The sequence below is a fragment of the Vitis vinifera genome, chromosome 12, assembly GCF_030704535.1.
Source record: "Vitis vinifera cultivar Pinot Noir 40024 chromosome 12, ASM3070453v1".
NCBI lineage: Eukaryota > Viridiplantae > Streptophyta > Magnoliopsida > Vitales > Vitaceae > Vitis > Vitis vinifera.
The window spans coordinates 7,084,268-7,104,610 of NC_081816.1; the positions used below are offsets into that span (position 1 = coordinate 7,084,268).

At 33.5% G+C, this 20,343-nt stretch overlaps 3 protein-coding genes across 3 annotated transcripts; 2 read left to right on the top strand and 1 right to left on the bottom strand.

The window, feature by feature from the left end:
* Window positions 1-3,805: 3,805 nt before the first annotated feature.
* On the top strand, window positions 3,806-5,355 carry LOC104880886 (uncharacterized). The gene is made up of 2 exons (XM_019223819.2): window positions 3,806-5,004; window positions 5,102-5,355. The coding sequence occupies exon 1, from the start codon at window positions 4,408-4,410 to the stop codon at window positions 4,894-4,896; it is 489 nt and encodes a 162-aa protein (XP_019079364.1). The 5' UTR covers window positions 3,806-4,407; the 3' UTR covers window positions 4,897-5,004; window positions 5,102-5,355.
* A 461-nt stretch (window positions 5,356-5,816) lies between these two features.
* Window positions 5,817-9,210, bottom strand: LOC100263647 (large ribosomal subunit protein uL6c). Its single transcript, XM_002279621.5, has 3 exons — window positions 9,081-9,210; window positions 7,583-7,891; window positions 5,817-6,488 (listed from the first exon to the last, which is right to left on the bottom strand). The coding sequence occupies exons 1-3, from the start codon at window positions 9,113-9,115 to the stop codon at window positions 6,152-6,154; spliced, it is 681 nt and encodes a 226-aa protein (XP_002279657.2). The 5' UTR covers window positions 9,116-9,210; the 3' UTR covers window positions 5,817-6,151.
* Window positions 9,211-10,507: 1,297 nt separating this feature from the next.
* On the top strand, window positions 10,508-16,865 carry LOC100255191 (glutamate receptor 3.7). Its single transcript, XM_002273677.4, has 6 exons — window positions 10,508-11,483; window positions 12,190-13,529; window positions 14,071-14,348; window positions 14,502-14,533; window positions 15,298-15,704; window positions 16,292-16,865. Exons 1-6 carry the CDS (start codon window positions 11,228-11,230, stop codon window positions 16,706-16,708), a joined length of 2,730 nt encoding a protein of 909 aa, XP_002273713.1. The 5' UTR covers window positions 10,508-11,227; the 3' UTR covers window positions 16,709-16,865.
* The last annotated feature ends 3,478 nt before the right edge of the window (window positions 16,866-20,343 follow it).

Here is a 20,343-nt window from a genome sequence, read left to right on the forward strand (position 1 = left end):
AGCCTCGTAGCATATACCCAATCAAGCTACAATGATCCTTGTATGGATTAAAGCAATCTGGACACATGTGGTGTAATCACCTTAGCAAATACTTGCTAAAAGAATTGTATATGAATAACCCTATATGCCCATGCATCTTTATTAAGAAATTAGAAATTGGATTTGCAATTATTACAGTGTATGTTGATGACTTAAATCTTGTTGGAACTCCTAAAGAGCTCACAAGAACAACAAATTACTTGAAAAAGGAATTTGAGATGAAAGATCTTGGAAAAATAAAATTTTGTCTTGGCCTCCAGATCGAGCATTTTCCAAATGGAGTTTTAGTACATTAATCAACATACATTAAGAAAGTTTTGAAGTGTTTTTATATGGATAAAACACATCATTTAAGTTCTCCAATGGTTATTCGATCACTTGATGTGAAAAAAGACATATTTCATCATTGCGAAAAAAATGAAGAATTATTTGGTCCTGAAGTACCATATCTTAGTGTTATTGATGCATTTATATATCTTGTCAATTGTACACGTCCAGATATTGTTTTTTCTGTCAATTTATTAGCAAGATACAGTTCCACTTCAACTCGAAGACATTGGAATGGTATCAAACATATATTGTGTTGTCTCCGCAAAACTACTGATATGGGTCTATTTTACTCAAGGGAATCAAAACAACAATTGTCTGGATATGCAGATGTAGAATATCTTTCAGATCCACATAAAAGTAGGTCACAAATAGGGTATGAATTTAATTACAATGGTTCTGCTATTTCATGGAGATCTGTCAAACAAACAATGGTGGTCACATCATCAAATAATTCAAAAATACTAGCAATTCATGAAGCAAGTCGTGAATGTATATGGTTAAGATATATGATCCAGCATATTCGGAAATCATGTGAACTATCCTCTATCAAAAGTGACCCAACAATATTATTTGAAGATAATATTATATGCATTGCACAAATAACAAGGGTTACATTAAAGGAGATAGAACTAAACACATTTCACCAAAATTCTTTTATACACATGAACTCCAAAAGAGTGGTGAAATTGATGTGCAACAAATACGATCAAGTGATAATCTAGTAGATTTATTCACAAAATCATTGTCAACCTCAACATTCAAGAAGTTAATACACAGGACTGGAATGCGTCAACTCAATGATATCAACATGAGGGGGAGTATGCTTGTAAAAGGGTGTTAGTGTACTATACTCTTTTTCCTTTCATCCAGGTTTTATCCTACTTGGTTTTATTTACAAGGTTTTTAACGAGGCAGTCCTAACATACCAAGAACAACTTAAAGAATTATAAGAATATTGTACTCTTTTTCCTTCGCTAGGTTTTTCCCATAAGGTTTTTTTACTAGCAAGGTTTTAATGAAACATATTCTTATGATCATCCAAGGGGAAGTGTTATAAAATATGAGATTCTGTAGCACTATGGTAACTTGTGAATGATCATCCATAAATATCTTTTTGTAACTTCCTATAAAATGGAAGAACCCCTAATGAAATTCTAGAGTTTTTTCATACATTCTATTATCTCTTTTTTGCTTTCTTCTTCTATCACTTTGTTTTACAACAATAATTACTTTTTTTTTCTACTTCTACTTTTAAATAAGAAGTTAAAAACTACAATAAACCGATGATTTTATTTTATAATTTATATAAAATTTGTATTTTAAGTCTTATAATTATTAAGGTTATGTTTGGTTTTTGAAAATTTTAAAAAAGAAAAAATAGAAAGGAAAAATAAGAAAAAAATGAGAAAAAACTTATAATATTTCTTCTTCTTTTTTCTTTAATTATTTTGTTAATGATATTCAAATATAAGAAAATAATTTATTTTTTTTTTGGTATTTGTTTTGCTTTATTTTGATACTCTTCAAAAATCAAACATAACCTAAAATTGAGATATTTTTATATCAGGTGGGTCTTCCAATATTTTAAAGAGATTAAGGGAGTTAAGAAATCGAATTTTAATTTCAATAAATCAAAGACAACTTAAAATTGAGATGTTTTTTCATCTAATGCGTGTCTTTTAATATTCTAAAGAGTCGAAAGGAGTTAAAAAAATCAACTTTTAGGACTTGTTTGGTAATTATTTTAAAAAATAATTCTGAAAAATAGTTTATGAAAACAGTTTTTGAAAAATAGTTTATGAGAACAGTTTTTCAAAATTGTTCTCTAATTTTTATAGAACAAAAGTTTGTTTAGAAACTTAAAATGTTTTTAACTTGTTTTTAATATTTTTAAATATGTTTTAAAAAATTATATCTGGTGTTTTATTTTTTAATTATTCTATATATTTGTATAACTATTTCTTAAAACAACCATCATAAAACAATTAAAATATATTATTTAAAAACATAATGTTTTTTATTCTTAAAAATATAAAACAAAAAACGATTTTGGTTGTCAAGAGTAGAAGACTTTTCTTAAACACAATTTCCAAACAGAGCTTAACTTTCATGATGAGATTGATAACTTGGCTTTTGAGGTCTATAAGTTATTTATTTATTTATGAAAAATATTTTAAAATTTATATTCAAATACTAAGAAGTCTTTATAAAGCCGTTTTTGATAAAAATGTTATATAGTAAAAGCGCTTTTATCAGACATAATCACGGCCACGGGCCCTCCGGTGCTTCCACGAACACGCTATGGGAGATGGCTGTGATGCTTAGTACACCGCTGGCTCGAATGCATTGAGGTTAGACCTAGCTCACATGCTTATGTCCAATGTTCCATTATTGACGGTGATGCTGACTGGGTTTCACTTTTGTAAGGATGTGCGTCTTTAAATTTTCTGAAAAATTAATGATTTTGCTTCTCCAAAGGCACATGCTGATATGATTTTATTCCAAATCAATGATGTTTGCTACTTTTGTGATCGATTTGCCTTATAAATTTGTCTGTGATAAGTGAGCATTTTGCTCCCAATGGATTTTGACAAAAATATTGATTTTTTAGAGAATATTTATTAAAATATAATAATTTTAAAAATTATTTTATTTTTCTCAAAATCCCCGACCTGAAAATATCCTTTACATGAAAGTTGGGTGAAAAAGTTCAATAAAATATTCTATTTTTATTTGATTAATTTTATACAAAGAGTTTTTTATTTTAACAAAAAATTATATAAAAACCATGAAAATATTATTTGGTTATAAAATAATAAAGTAATGTTGTAGAATAATAAAGTGAAAAGAAAAAATAATAATAAGAAAGAGAAAAAAAAAATGTAGGAGGAAAATTGAATAAATTCTTTTTTTTTCTTTATCTTGAGTTTTATATATATATATATATATATATATATATATATATATATATATATATATATATATATTCATAATACATTGTAAAATAAAATAATGAGAAAAATAAAATAAAATAAATAAAAATACTCAAAAAAAATAGAATATCATTTAAGTCTCCTCCTTTTATACAGATTTAGGAAGAGATTTATATCGATATTAATCTCATTGACAAGTTTTATAATATAATAAATTATCATATTTTAAAATAATCTTTTTAAAAAAATTCTATTTTAACTTACGAAAAAAACATTTTATATTTGATAAAATGTTTATATTGATAATATTTTTTAATATATATATATAATTTTAACATTAACTAGAACTTTAAACTATATGGTTGAAAACCAATACAGAAATATGACATCATACAATACATAAATAAAAGAAAATAGGCAAACAAACAAATCAACAAGAGTGGGCCTCTCATGGCTCATAAAATAACCTAATTAATTACCCATGAGCCACGCCTCAAGTGGTGGAAAGACAATGAATATGGAGCTTTTTGAGGTGCAAACAAATGTCTACTGTTGTGGGCATGTTTCAAACTCCTCTCTTCTTCTACATCTTCTTTCTTTACGAGCTTGTTTGATCTCCTGAAAATTCTGATACTTGGGTTTGTCTTCTTCTACTTGTCCATTTTGGATAATGTATTAAGTTTTCTGAATCAAAGAGAAGAAATCTTGAAGCTGACTTCTCCACTTCCATGCCTGTTTGGTTAATTGGGAAAAAGGTGTAGGAATAAAGGAGAAAGTTTGCGCATTTTCCTTTCCTTTCCTTTCCCGTCGACCAAACTGAGTCCTTTTGGTGCAATTTGATGGGGTTAAGTCTTTCATGAGCTAACACTAAATGGGTCGGCTTTAAATCTTTAATTTTGATTACTGATTTGCTTAAACCGCTGTTGCATCGGATCTTTGACTCTATCCATTTCTCAGAGTTACCAATTCTTTTATCTTGCTGGGGGCTAACAGGCTCCTAGGATGGGGTGTGTCTAGCAAATTTTCAACGATTTTTTCGATGTTCTGAAGCTTGTTCCTTGTGGGGAAGATCTGATAAGGCGGTTGATCAAACTTAAAGAGCATTATGGTTGGTGAGGGTGGTGGTAGCTCCATCAGGGTGGGCACAACCGGGAAGATCAGTGTTCTGATGACAAGGGAACTGGAATCCACAAGATGTGAATCATCAGAGACACCAGTGTCTTGTAGAAGAAAATGCCAAACTGGCCCTGTCTCGGTTTCTTGTGGCACTTATGCAAGAAGACAACACCGAAGAACTACGGGCAATGGCAAGAGTTCTGGTGGCAGTCCAAGGAGTTCCAGTCAGGGCAGCCATGGAAGCGCCCACAGAAAAACTTGCAACTCTAGACTGCCAGCCTGTCGCGTTCCTATTCTCAGCTCTGATGAGGTTTCTTTTGATAGAACTCCTGATAGAAACTGGCCTGGTAAGAAAGGCTCTTGTGTCGTTGAAATTGTGGACCTCAACTGTGGGAATCCTGAAAGAGGTTGGTCTAGCCCCATGGCCAACCGGCTCAAGAAGCTTGGTTTCTCAAGGCTCTCTCAGACCATAAACTAATCCTGCAGCTTGGCCTCATCAAGTTGAATCCCATTCAGCTGGCTACAACCCACTGCTTTGTTTACAGAGCCCCCTTTCTTCTTTGTTTCTTGGGGGTTATCGATTATGGTCTTAAACCTTGTCTTCTTTCTGTCTTTAATTTTTCTCAGATTCTGCTCAAATAATTTGATTGTTGTCTTTCTCAAGGGTTTTGTTTCTGTTGCAGCCTTTGTTTGAGGGAAACCGAGGGATGATGTGCAGGCTGTGCAGCCTTCATAGGGCATGTTTTATATGATTTGAGATAGGTTCTGAGCTTGGCTTCAGAGTATTGGTTTTGATGTCTTGTCTTAAGTGGGAGAAGGATTCAATCTGTTACATTTATGATTTAGTCTTATACCTCTGTTTCAATGGAGGATGAGATAATTGAGTTCATGTTTCTTAATCAAAACTTGCAAGTTGAAAGCATTATACTTTCTTTAATTACTTGCCCCTTTGGCTCCTTATGTGGGGAAATGATCTCTCGACCATTGTGCCAAAAGAAGAAGGAAGCTACCTTTGCTGTCTGACCCTTGGTATCGTTTTAGTTCAAATGGCATGGTCTGATACATTACACCATGAAAGAGGGGTGATAAAGCTTTAGGTATTAGTTCTGCATGAAATTCTAACCTTGAGGGACATGTCTGCAATGCTAGCACTTTGGATTTTACACCACTTGGGTCAATTGCTACTAGAATCGAACTAAAAAAAATTCAGTTTTCTACCAAATGCTGATTATAACATGTCTTTAAAGGAATTGAAGATTAGTCCACCTAAAATTTGCTATGCTAGGCATTGTAGTTGTTTTCTTCAGAATGATATTAATTCTAGTTAACAACTCTTTGATCTGTTGCCGAAGTTCAAGCAGCTGTCCACAAAGAAATACAGCTAGCTGAGTATACATGGATCAGAAACAAGAGGCATCCACACTTAAGACGTTTCTTCTTAATGAAAGACAAAGATTACAGGAAGTTAGGCAAAAATTTTAAATTACAAGAGTACCAACCGGCTCTTCCCTTTCTGAAACAACCTTCCATTCAACCATGACCATGTTCAATTCCCACAGAAGGAAAAGAAAACAAGAAAAAAATGCAAGGAATTTCTTCTGCTATCTTTTCATTTGGTAGATAATTTCTTCCATTGCCAGTACATAGGATGTAGATGTTGCATATTGGCAAGCATGAATTGAGGAAGTAAATAAAAACAAAACTGAAATGAAACAAGTGGGGGAATACCAGTATTATTTCTTCTTTCCTGCTTTTCCTTCCTTTCGTCTTACAATTTCGTCAGCATATTTCACACCCTTACCTTTGTAGGGTTCTGGGGGTCTCCATTTCCTAACTGAAGCAGCAAACTGACCAATGTTGCATTTATCATATCCACTAACAATGATTCTGGTGTTGTCTTCCACCTTCACTTTTAGGTCACCAGGGATTGGCATCCTAACTGGATGAGAAAACCCGAGATTGAGTACCAAGTCTTTTCCTTCAACCGTTGCACGATACCCAACACCAACTAATTGAAGTCTCTTTTCAAATCCTTTAGATACTCCCACCACCATGTTGTCAGTAAGAGTTCTGAAGAAAATAATTTAAATAGTGAATTATTAAAAAAGCTAGGGTGGACATGTTTTTACAGATTGTATCATGCCAACTATTCCATATAGCAAACCTAAAGAATTTGAAGAAGTACACGACTACTCTTGAAAATGAATCTGGGAAATAGCCTAAGATAAGCCAATCAAATGCTTGAGGATTTCAAATCTGAGAGAAGCTGGTGTACATGATTACCATATCATAATGGTAAATGAGTATCGAAATGATTTTCAATAAAGCACCTTCTCAGCCTGCAATTATTTTAATGCAGCCTACAGCCCCCAATGATAAAATGCCAAATGCCAATGAGTATGAGTTATAGAGAGAGAGAGTTTTCTAGGACTAAATTCTTGCTTCATGATATCAAATACATTCTAGATGTTGTCCACAAGTCGACACTACAAAGTAAAATATTATGAACCCAGCTTTTATATATATCATTAAGCATAATTCTAGAAAGATATGAAACCTTGGTCAATTAGTTACACTGGCCATGGAAAGAAAACCACTGAAGAACAAATTAGGAATTGCATAACAAGTGACATAATTTGTTTTCCCTATTATTTTTGGCACAATTTGGCGGCCGTCGTATCACCGTGTGTGCTTTGGTGCGCCCCTTTTGGCGTTTTAACACTATTTGCACTTACCTATCAAAAAATATTTTAACATAGGTTCCTACAGAAAACATGAAGAATTTGTTTAAATTGGTTTCTGAGAAGCCAAAAGCTCGATCTTAAGCTCAATAAAAGTTTTTGTACCTATTTGGAAAAACTTTTTAAAAAGAGCCTATGGCTTAAAAAAGAACTTAGAATGGAAACCAAGAAAATGCTGCTTATTATAGAAATGTTATTTAGACTTATGCAGGAAGGTATTTCATGTTCAATGCAACTTTTATATACAAGCATTATCTTTTAAAATTTATGGTTTGGGCTTGGCTAAAGTAAAAAAACAGAAAGCTATCCTGAACTAAAACTCCAGGGAGGGGGAAGAATCAAACCAGTATTCAAGGAAGGGTTCTATCAAAGTCATAACTGAAGAAACTTTCAGTGTAAGTAAAAGTAGATAAATGAGTTCACCTGAATAAACCATGCATTTGGTTAGCTCTTCTAGTTTCAAATGCCTTTTTTACAGTTAGGATGCCTGACTCATCCTTCTGAACCTTCACTTCTCGTGGATAAGTCCTTGAGAGCTCCCCAAGAGGGCCTTTTACTTTCAAATCCTGGCCTTCCAATGTAATTGTCACATTGGATGGCACTTCAATTGGTTTCTTCCCAATTCTCGATTCCTTACATTCAATAGTCTTCCTCAGAAATCCAACACGAGTGACAGGAACGCTGGAAACATAGATTCCATTTCTCTCACCCAAAAAAGCAGATCTCAAGTTGCTGAAACATGATAAGGGAAAGTCTGTATCAGAATTTCAGAATATAATCTACTCTTAGCCAGTCAGTTTACCACCATAATAATAACAATACTGTAAATACCTTCTCGCTCCTTCTAGTTCACAACTGCTATACTAGTCTCTAGGATAACGGCTTGTTTTTTAATGTAAGGTTTCGGCATCGTCATTTTTTTGGTTATTATTAATTCGCTTACTGATTGTGCAAAATCAAATTCCAAAATCCACCTCTGAATTTCTCATCCATTGCATTTTTACAGTACTGCATGTGCGAATAAATTATCAAACACAAATCTCATGTCATTTAGGGGGAAAAAAGGCCTTTCAAATACTAGGACGTGTGAAACACCAAAGAACTAGCACATACAGAATATCAGTAGAAAAGATACTCTATGTTCAATCCAGATCATTTGCCTTCTCAAAAATACCCCCGGTAGCGCATCACTCAATTTAATCTAACCCCATTAGCATCACAATCACCATGTGAATGAAGAATTAAAAATAAAAACAAAATAAAATAACAATTCCCTTAGATGATTTCAGTCTTCATAAGCACTTGTTTCTCCAAAAACATTTTCAAAAGTCTGCAGTCATTCAAAGGATTTGATGGAAACCAAATTCCAAAATTCCGAATCAACCTTATTTTTTAGTAAACTTAAACAAGCTAACGAAATTTACGAAACCCATTAGTTAGCAAGTCTCTACCCCTTTTCTTAGCCTAACAAAACTGAAGGTACCTGTAAGGGGCAGACATTCTGCATTCATCAAAATGAGTTTTCCAAAATTTTCTATATTTGAAACTATTCCCCACTGCCAATCCCGCAATTCACTGTTTCCACCCATTTTCACACATTAGAAAGTACTTCCACATTGGGCTAAAAAATCCCATCTCAAACTCCTGTAATTCAATGACTAACCAGCCATCAACAATCTACAACAAATACAAGGTATAAAAATGAAGATCAAAACTCACTACAATGCAGATTAAAACCTCTAAATATTCATAGAGTTTCATCAAAATTGCAGAAAATTGAAATGAGAAAATGAACATTTGCAGGAGAATGAAAAAAGAAAAAAAAAAACCATCCCTGCCCACCCCATGGGAAAGAGAAGTTGTATGAGTACAATAAAAGTTCAAATTAGAGTAAAGTGAGGGTTAGGCTTAGGGTTTTGACCTGGTTTGGAAAGACGGAGTGATTGAAGACGCCATTTTTCACAGCTTCTCTGTGCATCTGCTGTTTTCTCTTACGCGGCCTATCCACAAGGCTCGTTATCCGACCAGCGATTGATAAAATGACGAAATTACCCTCACTGGACTTCTAATTTCCAGGGCTAGCCTTTTGTTGGCCCATGGGCTCGAGAATGGCAAGCCCAATGGGCCAACAATATTGGAGGGCAATTTATGGGACAGGCGCCCATATAATAGGATAAAAATCCATCCAATTATTTATTTATAAAACTCTGTCTCCTCTTAATTATAAATCAAAATTTTATTATTTTAACTCATTTTAATAACTATTTTTTCCAAATTTAAAAAAATTAATAAATTTTCATTGGTAGATTGTTATGATTAATTTATTAAACTTAAAAAAATAGTAAATTGCTTCTTAACCATCTATCTCTTTTCTTTAATGATTTATCGACCTTTAAATATATTTTATAAAAATTTAATTATATTTTATTAATTTGCAGCTCACACTATTTGTTTTTCATTTTCAACGACTTAGATCGGTTAAATTGAAACCAAGTAAATCAACTTAGATTGATTAGAGTCAATTAATTTCTTTTATGTTGAATTTACTTGATTCTTAATACATGAAAATCAATTCGATGAGCTCGATTTTGTTTTAATACTCAAAATCAAACTGATTAAACCGTGTACACCTTTGATTGAGAAATAAGGCTATTAAAAACAAATGAAATAAAATGAAAAATATTGAAAAAATAATAGAAAGTCTCGATTTTAAGTCATGTCCCATCCATGAGCATGGGATGTTGTTAGAACTTATTTGGGACTCCACATGGCTCTAGCAAGGAAGTATATTTTTAGGGAAGCAAACAGAATAAGTAATTATATAATTACTCATCTTGATCATATAATAGAAGGATGTAGTATTCAAAAATGGAATGTTACTGCAAAAGTGTTTGGTGTTTATCAGCAAGGAGTCATGTTCATGTACTCAGACGTGTGATTCCCATCAAAGGCCCCAAAGTCCATTTCCAACTACCCTTTCTTCCTTTATTTCAAAAGAATGCATGATCATTGTCTTACTTTGCCTCCCTTTTTCCCCCTTTTCTTTTTTTCTTTTGGAATGGGCAATCCTCCAATTCCACTGGCCCCACCTTTCTTTGTCAAATCAATTTGCCACTAAGCATTTGCCCAAAATTTTCATTATTATTCCTAAGATTTTTTTTGACAGATCAAGGCCCAGTTGGAGATTAAAAAATGGAGTCATCCTCAGGTCATAATGGCCCAACTGTCAGCTTGGCAGGTTCTGGAAATACCACATTTAAATCACTGTCGGAACAAATTTAAGTATGGGAAAGCTGAGGGTTGAATTTTGCCATTTTTCTAAGTCAGTTTATCTGTTATTTTCAAACCCTGAACACTTGTACATAGGAATTGTAGTTGTACAGTCTTTTTTTATTTTTTTTGCCAATCTTTGGAATGCTTAAGTATTTCTTTCTCTACCATTTTGGATATGTAATTGTTGTAATGGAGGTCATTTTCCTTTGGATAAGGGGTACTAAAGGTGATGAATTTCATTCGTAAGAAAGAATAATGTGGATTTGAAGTAGGGAATGAGGAGCCTCTTCAATCCTCATCTTTACAGTTCAGGTGTATGTGAAAAGTACACAGTGTGATGCTTTTTCTTCTTCTTAGAGCTTTCTCTTCTCTTGTCACTTGGGGGTTGTGGCTTTGCCCAGCTTCCTTTTGGGTTCTTCTTGTCCCCTCTCCCTCAAGAAATTAGATTCTCACTTGTATACTGTACGAAATGATTTTTACAGCACTAATAAATATCAACTTCACATGTCCTTTTTCTTCAAAGTCCTCCTTTGAAGTCTTTGAAAAAGTAGTGTTCCAGTGCTGCTGCCACATTTTCTCAATTTTAAACCTGAAAAGTTGGTGGGGTTTCTCCAATTCAAAGGCTGAAGTGTCAAATTCATTGGGTTCCTTTGTTTTTTCTTTTTATACCTGAGGTTTATCCTCCAATTCAGTTCTGGGGTACTTTGCCATAAGAATGTATTATAAACCCAGTTGGATTCAGGGCCCTGAATCTTTCTTGTGAAGAATTTGGGCGTTGGTTCATATAGCTCAACCATGAGGCATGTTGTGGCTCTGCCGCTAGCTTTATGGGTATGGGTTATTTTTCATGGTTCTGTGCTCTGCCAGAGACCTGCAGTTGTGAATATTGGTGCAGTTTTCACCTTTGATTCAGTTATCGGCAGACCGGCGAAAGTGGCTATGAAAGTTGCAGTTTCTGATGTTAATTCAGATCCAAGAATTCTCAATGGAACTGAACTGAACCTAATCATGGGGGATGCAAAGTGTAGTGTGTTCATGGGCTGTATTGCTGGTACCTTCAAACTTTACTTTCTGTTATTATTCTTGTTATTGCCTAATTATAATTTTTTTTTTCCAATTCTGTTATGCAAGTAATTTTAGTGAGGAAGAATTGCTCCAAACAGTTGGAAATCTTGATTTTAACATTTTGTCAATGGTTTATAGCAATTGTAATTAAAATTTTCACTTTGGGGATGATGCAAAATCTATCAACTTAACTGAGATTTCGCATTCTTTTTTGGTCGGATTCTTCTTAATAAAGTGTGTCTTGTGTTTGCTCTTTCATGAACATACTTTATAGCATTAATCCTTGTAATCTAGTATGGGGAAAGTACTTGTAGCTTGGGCTAATTTTATAAGGTGACTCTAAAATATCTGCCCAAAGAAAATGAAAGAAACTTGGAAAGTAAACGTTTGAGGTAGCTTCAAAGTTCAAATTCAAGGAACCCAACTTCTCTCTATAAAACATTGTCCACTGCTGATTGAATTTCTAAAACTAAACTGAATTGCTAATTTCATTAGGGGAAAACCCAAGGAACCATATGCTAATTTAGTGTTAAGAGGCTTGATCACAACATTTTTTTCTGTGGTAAGAGCACGTGAACGGGTTTTGTGATAATTTGTACTAATGCTGTTGATGGATGTATTATGGAGTCAAAACTAAGAAATTGGATTTCTTGCTGCAAACTACATTATCTTGTTCGCATTTTTTTTGTCAGCATTTCAGGTACTTGAGAGACAAGTACTGGCTATAATTGGGCCACAGTCCTCCTCAATAGCTCATATGATTTCTCAGATTGCTAACGGTCTCCAAGTGCCTCAAATCTCATATGCTGCCACTGATCCGACTCTCTCTGCCCTCCAATTTCCTTTCTTTCTTCGTACCACACATAGTGACTCGTATCAAATGGCTGCAATGGCTGATTTGATTGACTATTATGGGTGGAAGGAAGTTATTGTAATTTTTGTGGATGATGATTATGGGAGGAATGGAATGGCTGCTTTAGACGATGAGCTTGAGAAAAGAGGGTCAAAGATTTCTTACAAGTTGCCTTTGCCTACTGAATTCAATGTCAGGGACTTCACTGAAATGCTCAATAAGTCCAAATTGATTGGACCTCGAGTTTATGTTGTTCATGTTAACCCTGATCCCAGTTTTAGAATCTTTTCCATAGCTCAAAAACTTCAAATGATGACCCGTGGCTATGTTTGGTTTGCAACAGATTGGCTTTGTGCTACTTTAGATTCATTCTCACCAATGAATCAAACTTCACTCCGTTTCCTCCAAGGGGTAGTTGGACTTCGTCAACATATTCCACAATCCAGGAAGAAGGATGCTTTTGTGTCCCAGTGGAGAAAAATGCAGAAAAAAGGGTTAGTAAGTTCTGGATTGAATACGTATGGACTTTATGCTTATGACACTGTGTGGGCGGTTGCATATGCAATTGATAAGTTTTTAAAGGAAAATGGCAATATGTCATTTTCTGAAAGTGATAAGTTACATGATATGAGAGCAACTCAGTTTGGGAAGCTAGAAGTTTTTGAGAATGGAAATTTTTTGCGTGAACAATTACTGCAGATAAATTTCACTGGTTTAACAGGTCGGATTCAATTTGATCCAGAAAGGAATGTCATGAATGGTAGTTATGATGTCATTAATATTGTCCACACAGAAATTCGTGGGGTTGGTTATTGGTCTAATTATTCAGGTCTCTCAGTGCTACCCCCAGAAGATCTCAAAGGTGAACAAAATAGGAATTCCCTTCTAGATCAGAAGCTTCGCATTGTTACCTGGCCTGGTGGAATCACAGAAAAACCACGTGGTTGGGAGATTGCTGCCAATGAAAGACCGTTGAGACTCGGGATTCCAAAAAGAACCAGTTTTGTTGATTTTGTAACAGAATTGAACACCAGTCACAAAGTCCAAGGATACTGTATTGATGTGTTTAATGCAGCACTGAAGCTAGTCCCATATAATGTTCCACACACATTCATACCATTTGGGGATGGTCGGTCCAATCCTCATTATGATGAGCTTGTGCAAAAGGTTGCCGATGATGTAAGTAAAATATGTTGCTTTCTGTGAGTTAGTAACAACCAAAAAGAGGCCTAAGCTCACCCCGTGGTTTTTAGGGTAAGAATGTTCAAGAACATGCAAAACATGCTGGAATTATGGAGTCACCATAGAAAGGTCCTGCGTAAAAGACCTGTCCAACCAAAAATAAATCCAAATGGATGTTGCTATCCATTTAGAGTGCGTTTGGGAGTGATTCTAGAAAGTATTTATAGTATTTTTAACACTTGAATGATAAAAATTTTCAAGTATTATAAATATTAAAAGCGCTTCCTAAAATCACTAACAAACGGGCTCTTAATCTTTTACCATTTGTTTTGCATGGATAGATAATGTGTTGGAAAACTTTGGGAAAAAAGAAAAAAGCAACAGTTGTATGGTCATGTTTTTCTGGTAAATTTTGGCATATAGGAGATCCATGGAATGGTGGGTTTCCACTCTATATGCTGATTTTATTTGAAACCCAATTCTTAGAAGTATGAATTTCATTGTTATCCTGTTTTGATTATTGAAATTTTGGTGGCAGGTGTTTGATGGAGTTGTCGGGGACGTTGCAATTGTTACAAATCGGACAAGGATTGTGGACTTCACTCAGCCTTACGCTGCGACTGGTCTTGTCATAGTAGCTCCTGTCCATAACACAAAATTAAGTGCATGGGTCTTTCTTAAACCATTTACAGTTGAGATGTGGTGTGTCACTGCAGCTGCTTTTGTGATGATTGCTGTGGTAATTTGGATTCTTGAGCATCGTGTCAATGACGATTTTAGGGGTCCTCCTAAGAGGCAGCTCATCACAATGTTCCTGTAAGTCTCCCTGATTGTTTTTACAAAAACTCATCCTTGGCGCTCATGGTTTTATATATACATGTATACTATGTACAATGAGGTTTCTAAGCTGCATCTTTTAAATCCAATTTGTGCTTAACCTCACATTCAACCATTTTATTTATGTTGCAGGTTCAGCTTTTCAACACTATTCAAGACAAACCGTAAGGAAATTTTAGCCTCATCAACCTGATTAATTCTTTTTAGCTATCTGGTTGTGTTTCTATAATTGAAAAATCGGTAATTAAATAGCTAAAAGCCACCTCAAAAATTGCTGCGTTATTTTTCTCTAAGAGCCTACTAATAGAATCTTAAATCAAACAGGTGTCCATGCATATATATAGAAAAACTCTACACCAATTTCCTTTTGAATTTTGCAATCTAAAATACAAAATCAGCTCAACTCTTTCAATTCCATTGGAAAGTGACTCTAATTGTTTTATGCTGATCTTGAAAGTCGATCTATACATTTAACTTTATGCTCCTTATCTCAAGTATTCTCAGATGTAGAATTTATGCCAGAAATTAAACTTTGCACACATAAAGCAAAGCTAACCTTATCTGTCATTTTATAAGTTCTACTTAATGAATTTCTCAGGGAGCAAATCATTGTACAAAACAATTTGGCAGGCATGATCTTTATCATGTGTGATGTAATATGCAGAATAGAGTCAGTTATTATGAAAGTTATATTTTAATATCACTATTGGTTAAATTAAATTATTTGTAGTTCTAAAATTTTCATACTATTTGTTGTTAATTTGATAGTGTTTAGTTATCCCCTATCTTTTTAACGAATTTTATTTCTTATTCAAGAAAAGGAGAGGAAAGAACTTCTGTGTCATCCTGTTGCCACCTTGATCGCAAAACAGAATTATGGTGTTCTTGGGAAATTTGATAGTTTTTCATGTTGTCAATTGTGTTACAGAAGAAGATACCAGAAGCACATTAGGACGGATAGTGATGGTGGTGTGGCTTTTCTTATTGATGGTAATCACATCAAGTTATACAGCTAGCTTGACTTCAATCCTTACGGTCCAGCAACTTTCATCACCCATCACAGGAATTGACAGCTTGATCGCAAGTGACTTGCCTATCGGTTATCAAGTAGGGTCATTTGCCTTCAGCTATCTGAGGGACAGTCTTTACGTACACCAATCAAGACTTGTTTCTCTAGGCTCCCCAGAAGCATATGAAATGGCATTGCGAAAAGGGCCAAAAGGTGGAGGGGTGGCTGCTATTGTAGATGAGCTTCCATATGTGGAGCTTTTTCTAGAAAAGCAGAAGGATTTTGGGGTTTTTGGGCAAACATTCACCAAGAGCGGCTGGGGATTTGTAAGTAGCTTTGTTTATGAGCAGATACACGAGTTCATATGTGCGTAGTCAAATGAATGATATACTTGACAAAAGCTTTTTAAATCACAACTTCAAGCATACAACAATAAATGGACTGCAGTCTCGCTTCAAGGGGCATTTGGCATTCATGTTTATATGCATGTAATCTGCACAACTATGAATTGGGGTTAAACTGCCTATGAAATCTCATATACTAAGTTGAACCAGTTCTTTTATTAGTTTTTTTTTTCTTCTGTCACTAGGGCAAATTGATCTTCCCAGTGTCTACTTCATTGCAATCACACATTATCACTGTACATGTGGTTTATTTTAGTTGTTCTATTAATTAAAGATGAAGTTCATTAGACTTTTAATAGTTTGGCATATGGTCTTGGACATTTTATTTTTTTCAAAATCATGCTCTCTAACTTGTGGGGAAACTATGAATTTTCTGTATTGGCTTGATCCATGACATTGAGGTTTATTAAATCTCAATGTATCTGAAACTCTAGAATGAATATCAGAAGAATTTTGTTTACGGCATCTCATTGCATTTCCCATTAATTTTCTTCCCTATGATAAATCAGGCTTTTCAAAAAGACTCTCCACTTGCCGCTGACCTATCAACTGCAATCCTGAGACTTTCTGAGACTGGAACACTTCAGAAGATCCATGAGAATTGGTTTTGTAAGATGGGTTGTCCTGGATGGAGGAGACGGAAGTCTGAACCTAACCAACTCCATATGATCAGCTTCTGGGGTCTATATCTTTTATGTGGTTCTATTACACTTATTGCACTCCTAGTGTTTCTGCTACGAACCATTCGCCAGTTTGCCCGGTACAAAAGGAAGAAGCCAATACAGATAGGCGATTCTCCCTCGGTGTCATCAAATACCCGCTGTTCCCAGGTCATTTACAACTTCTTTGACTTCATAGATGAGAAGGAAGAAGCCATCAAGAAAATGTTCAAGCAGCAAGAGAATCCCCAGCCTCAGGTGAGCTAATCAATGATATAATTACTAGTACAATTTGAATATTCCAGTGTTAAGAGACTAATCAAGTATATAGATGATCTTTTATTACATCTCAACTGGTATTCAAAAAGTATGTACATACATATTTGCCTACCTAAGTTGTAATATAGTAATCTTTCCTTGCTTATGTTCTGATTTCATTAGGATATTTGGTTTAGACAGTTGGGATTAATTAGGAATTTATGGGTCCTCCATGGAGTACCACCTCACTAGTCCTCTAGGAAATGATTGATGAAATGGTTGAAACACCACTATCATCCACGAGTTTCATGAATTAAATTTACAAATGCATGTAATCATATGTAAAGAAAAAAGCATTGCTGCTTCCATGATTGTATACACATTCACACTGATGCCCCTTAGTTTCCCACTCTTCCCCTCCATGACACAGGCTGTTGGAGTAGCCGGTGAATAAATCGTAGGAGTTGGGTTGAAAGTCTCCTTAGGAGACACTGTGTATGGTCTATTCTTTTAGCCCAGTAAGACTGCTAGAGAGCTGAACTCTGGTCTTGGTAGTTTTGTTTGTTTATAGAGATATTTCTACCATGTTACATGTCTTTGTATTTTTGTTCCCTTGTGGAGAGATCAGATGCCATGTTTCTTCTTTTCCAAAAGCGTCTCTTTGAAAAACACATCATTTCACACTCTCTTCAGGTAGGGCACACTGTCTCATCTCATACTCTTTCTTTAAAGTTGTAAGTGCATATATGCATATTATACATATGATACTTTTACTGAAGGATTGTCTTTGAAAGTGGGTTTTGTCCTTTCACACTAAGAGATCATTGTTGAATAGGCATAAATATCTCTCACAATTTTTGTCTTTACAAGCTGTTCATTTCAAGCCTGTGCCACCCTTTATACTCTGTTTTGGTTTTTTGGTTCAAGATATCACTTTACACTTCTTTGATAAAGATTTTTGCACCCATTTGATGGAGATTGATGGGGAGCATTTGTTTCATGGAGATAAATTCTAACTTGGGCTAGGATTCATTTTACACCTCTCTTTATAATTCTTTAATTTGTTCTTCAGAATAATTTGTGTGGTAAGAGTTGGTTCTCCTTCAATTGTAGATGCTCAACTTATCAACACTTTGATCATCCAATGTGATGTAACATTCTGACTTCAGCTCATACGTCCTTGTAAGATATAGGCGAGTCATCGACCAGATACAGATACAAACAAATAAGACTAGATATAAAGTAAATCAATCAATCTTCTTAAAAACAAGATTCTAATATCATATTAGATAATCAATTTTACTAAAAATTTGAGTTTGTAAGATTTTGATCTTATCTCAATACAAACTTGGATATACATGTCGTTAGATCTAATTGCTCCCCATGTGGTCAGATCTAATTGCTTCCACTTTTTTGGTATGTTATAAAGTGAAGCCCTTTGTGTTAAGACTCGCCACTTGGAGGTATCACTTTCTTAAGTGATAAGGTTGCTATGGATTTATTTGAACAAGAAAATATCTTCTTAAAATTATTTGATTAATGTATATCGACAAAAAGGTATCTCCTTAAAAATATTTGATGTAATTTTTTCTTAGAAAATTTTAATAAAAAAGGAATATGAGAATCATTGCATTTGAAAAGGATTTCTGAGTTTCATTGGAGTTTTCCTCTTTGATTAAATTTATTGAATAATATTAATATCATAAAAGTTTTATAAAATATAAATAATTTTCCCTATCAAAATTAAAATATAAATACCATTATGAGTTTTTTGAGGTCTGTCTAAATTGGTTTCCGAGAATTCAAAAGCCCTTTCAATACTCCATATGAACTTTTTTACTTATTTGACTAATTTTGTTCGAGAAGTTTAATATAAAAGTTAAAAAAATGTTACTTCTTATAAAAATTCTATTTTAACTTACTAAAGAAGTTGTTTTTATATGTTTAATAAAACTTTTATAATATTAATATTATTTTTGAAAATTATCGTTTAACTTCAGATTCAATTTCTAGCTAAAAAAAAAAAAACCCGAAATTATCTCAAATCACCTCTTAATAAAATTACTCAAATAAGCTATTTTTCAACCATTCCAAAAATTAAGAAATTGAGATTAATTTGAGGGCAACATTGTTTCTAGGTGAATAAAATGGTGGGGCATCACAAGCAAAGGTGACCTGACCAAACTAGTGGCAGAATCATTGATTGAAGTAAAGCAATGAAAAGAAGGAAAGTGAAATAGAGAAAGCTTAATGTTCCCCACCTACAAGTTCAATGTCCCCCCATGTACTATATTATTAAATAAAAATTTACTTTGTTACTGACCCTAAAATCTTACAATTGAACTCCAAAAGTGAAATGGTAAAAGGCTATAATGGGTAGGCCCATAAAATAACTAGATCCAAAATTGACTTAGTCTATGTGTCTCATTCAAATAACTAATGTTAGCCCCACACCAATTGTACAAATTTGACTTTTCACATAGTCTTAATCCCATAATTAGCTAGTTGTTACTATACCATAATGAGGCTTCTTAATCCCATAATTAGCTTGTTGTTACTATACCATAATAAGGCTGCCTAAACCACTTTCATATCATTTGTAATCAATGTTTGATGTGAGATGGATACTTTGAAAGCTTTAGTGATGAAGAAGACTCAAGCAAGTATGCCAAATGATTTGAGGAATACTTTACACATATTAAACTAATATGAAGATGAAAATCTAAATTTTAATTAAGATGTTTTTATTTAATTAATGCTTTATTTTCAAGATTTTTCTTCCTTATCAACACCATTGTAGAAAAGCTAAAGAGTAATGGAAAGGGAATTATGAAAAATGATGCAAATGGGTTCTTTCCTTGGATAAGTAACTTAAATTTTTTTTGATGCAATGAGGTAAATTTGGGTCTAAATATAGATTTTTTTAGCATTTTATTTTATTTTTTAAATTGGGAGTTAAATTTGAGAGGGTTGAGTTAAAAAATCTAGAGAACATGTCTACTAATTCTTGAATTAACATATTTTACATATCTATTTCAAATTTTTTAACATATTATAAAAATATGTATTATTAAAATTATTACCAATTTTTTTTTTGAAATTTACATTTCAATGATCATGTTTGAAAATAATTTCAAAGTGCCTTTTAACATATGACATATTATAATTTATATTTCAATGTCAATCATTTGAAAATGATTCAAGTAAAAATATTTTTAGCAATTTTTTTTTTATTAATGAAACATATAGAATCTTGTTATCTTTTTACATAATGGACATTACCTCGATTAAAAAGATGATTCATTCGAATCGAAATAAGAGTTCAATTACATTGTATTATCGATATCCATATTATATATTTGAAAGAGAAAACATTAAGTTTCTTACTTTTCTTATAGTACAGTCCTTTTGTCGATGAATTTCCCTTTTCCTCAATGCATAAAGACAAAATACAGACAAAATGTAGGATTGATGTGAACACTTCATCATGTAAGTAAACGTTTTTCATATTGCAACATGCTTTTAATCTTCTCATCATCATTGATAAATTAATTTTTAACCCTTTATAGAAATATTATCCATGAAATACTACAAACTAAAAATAGCCTAAAAACATCTATAAATTTCTTAAGTGTAGAACTAAC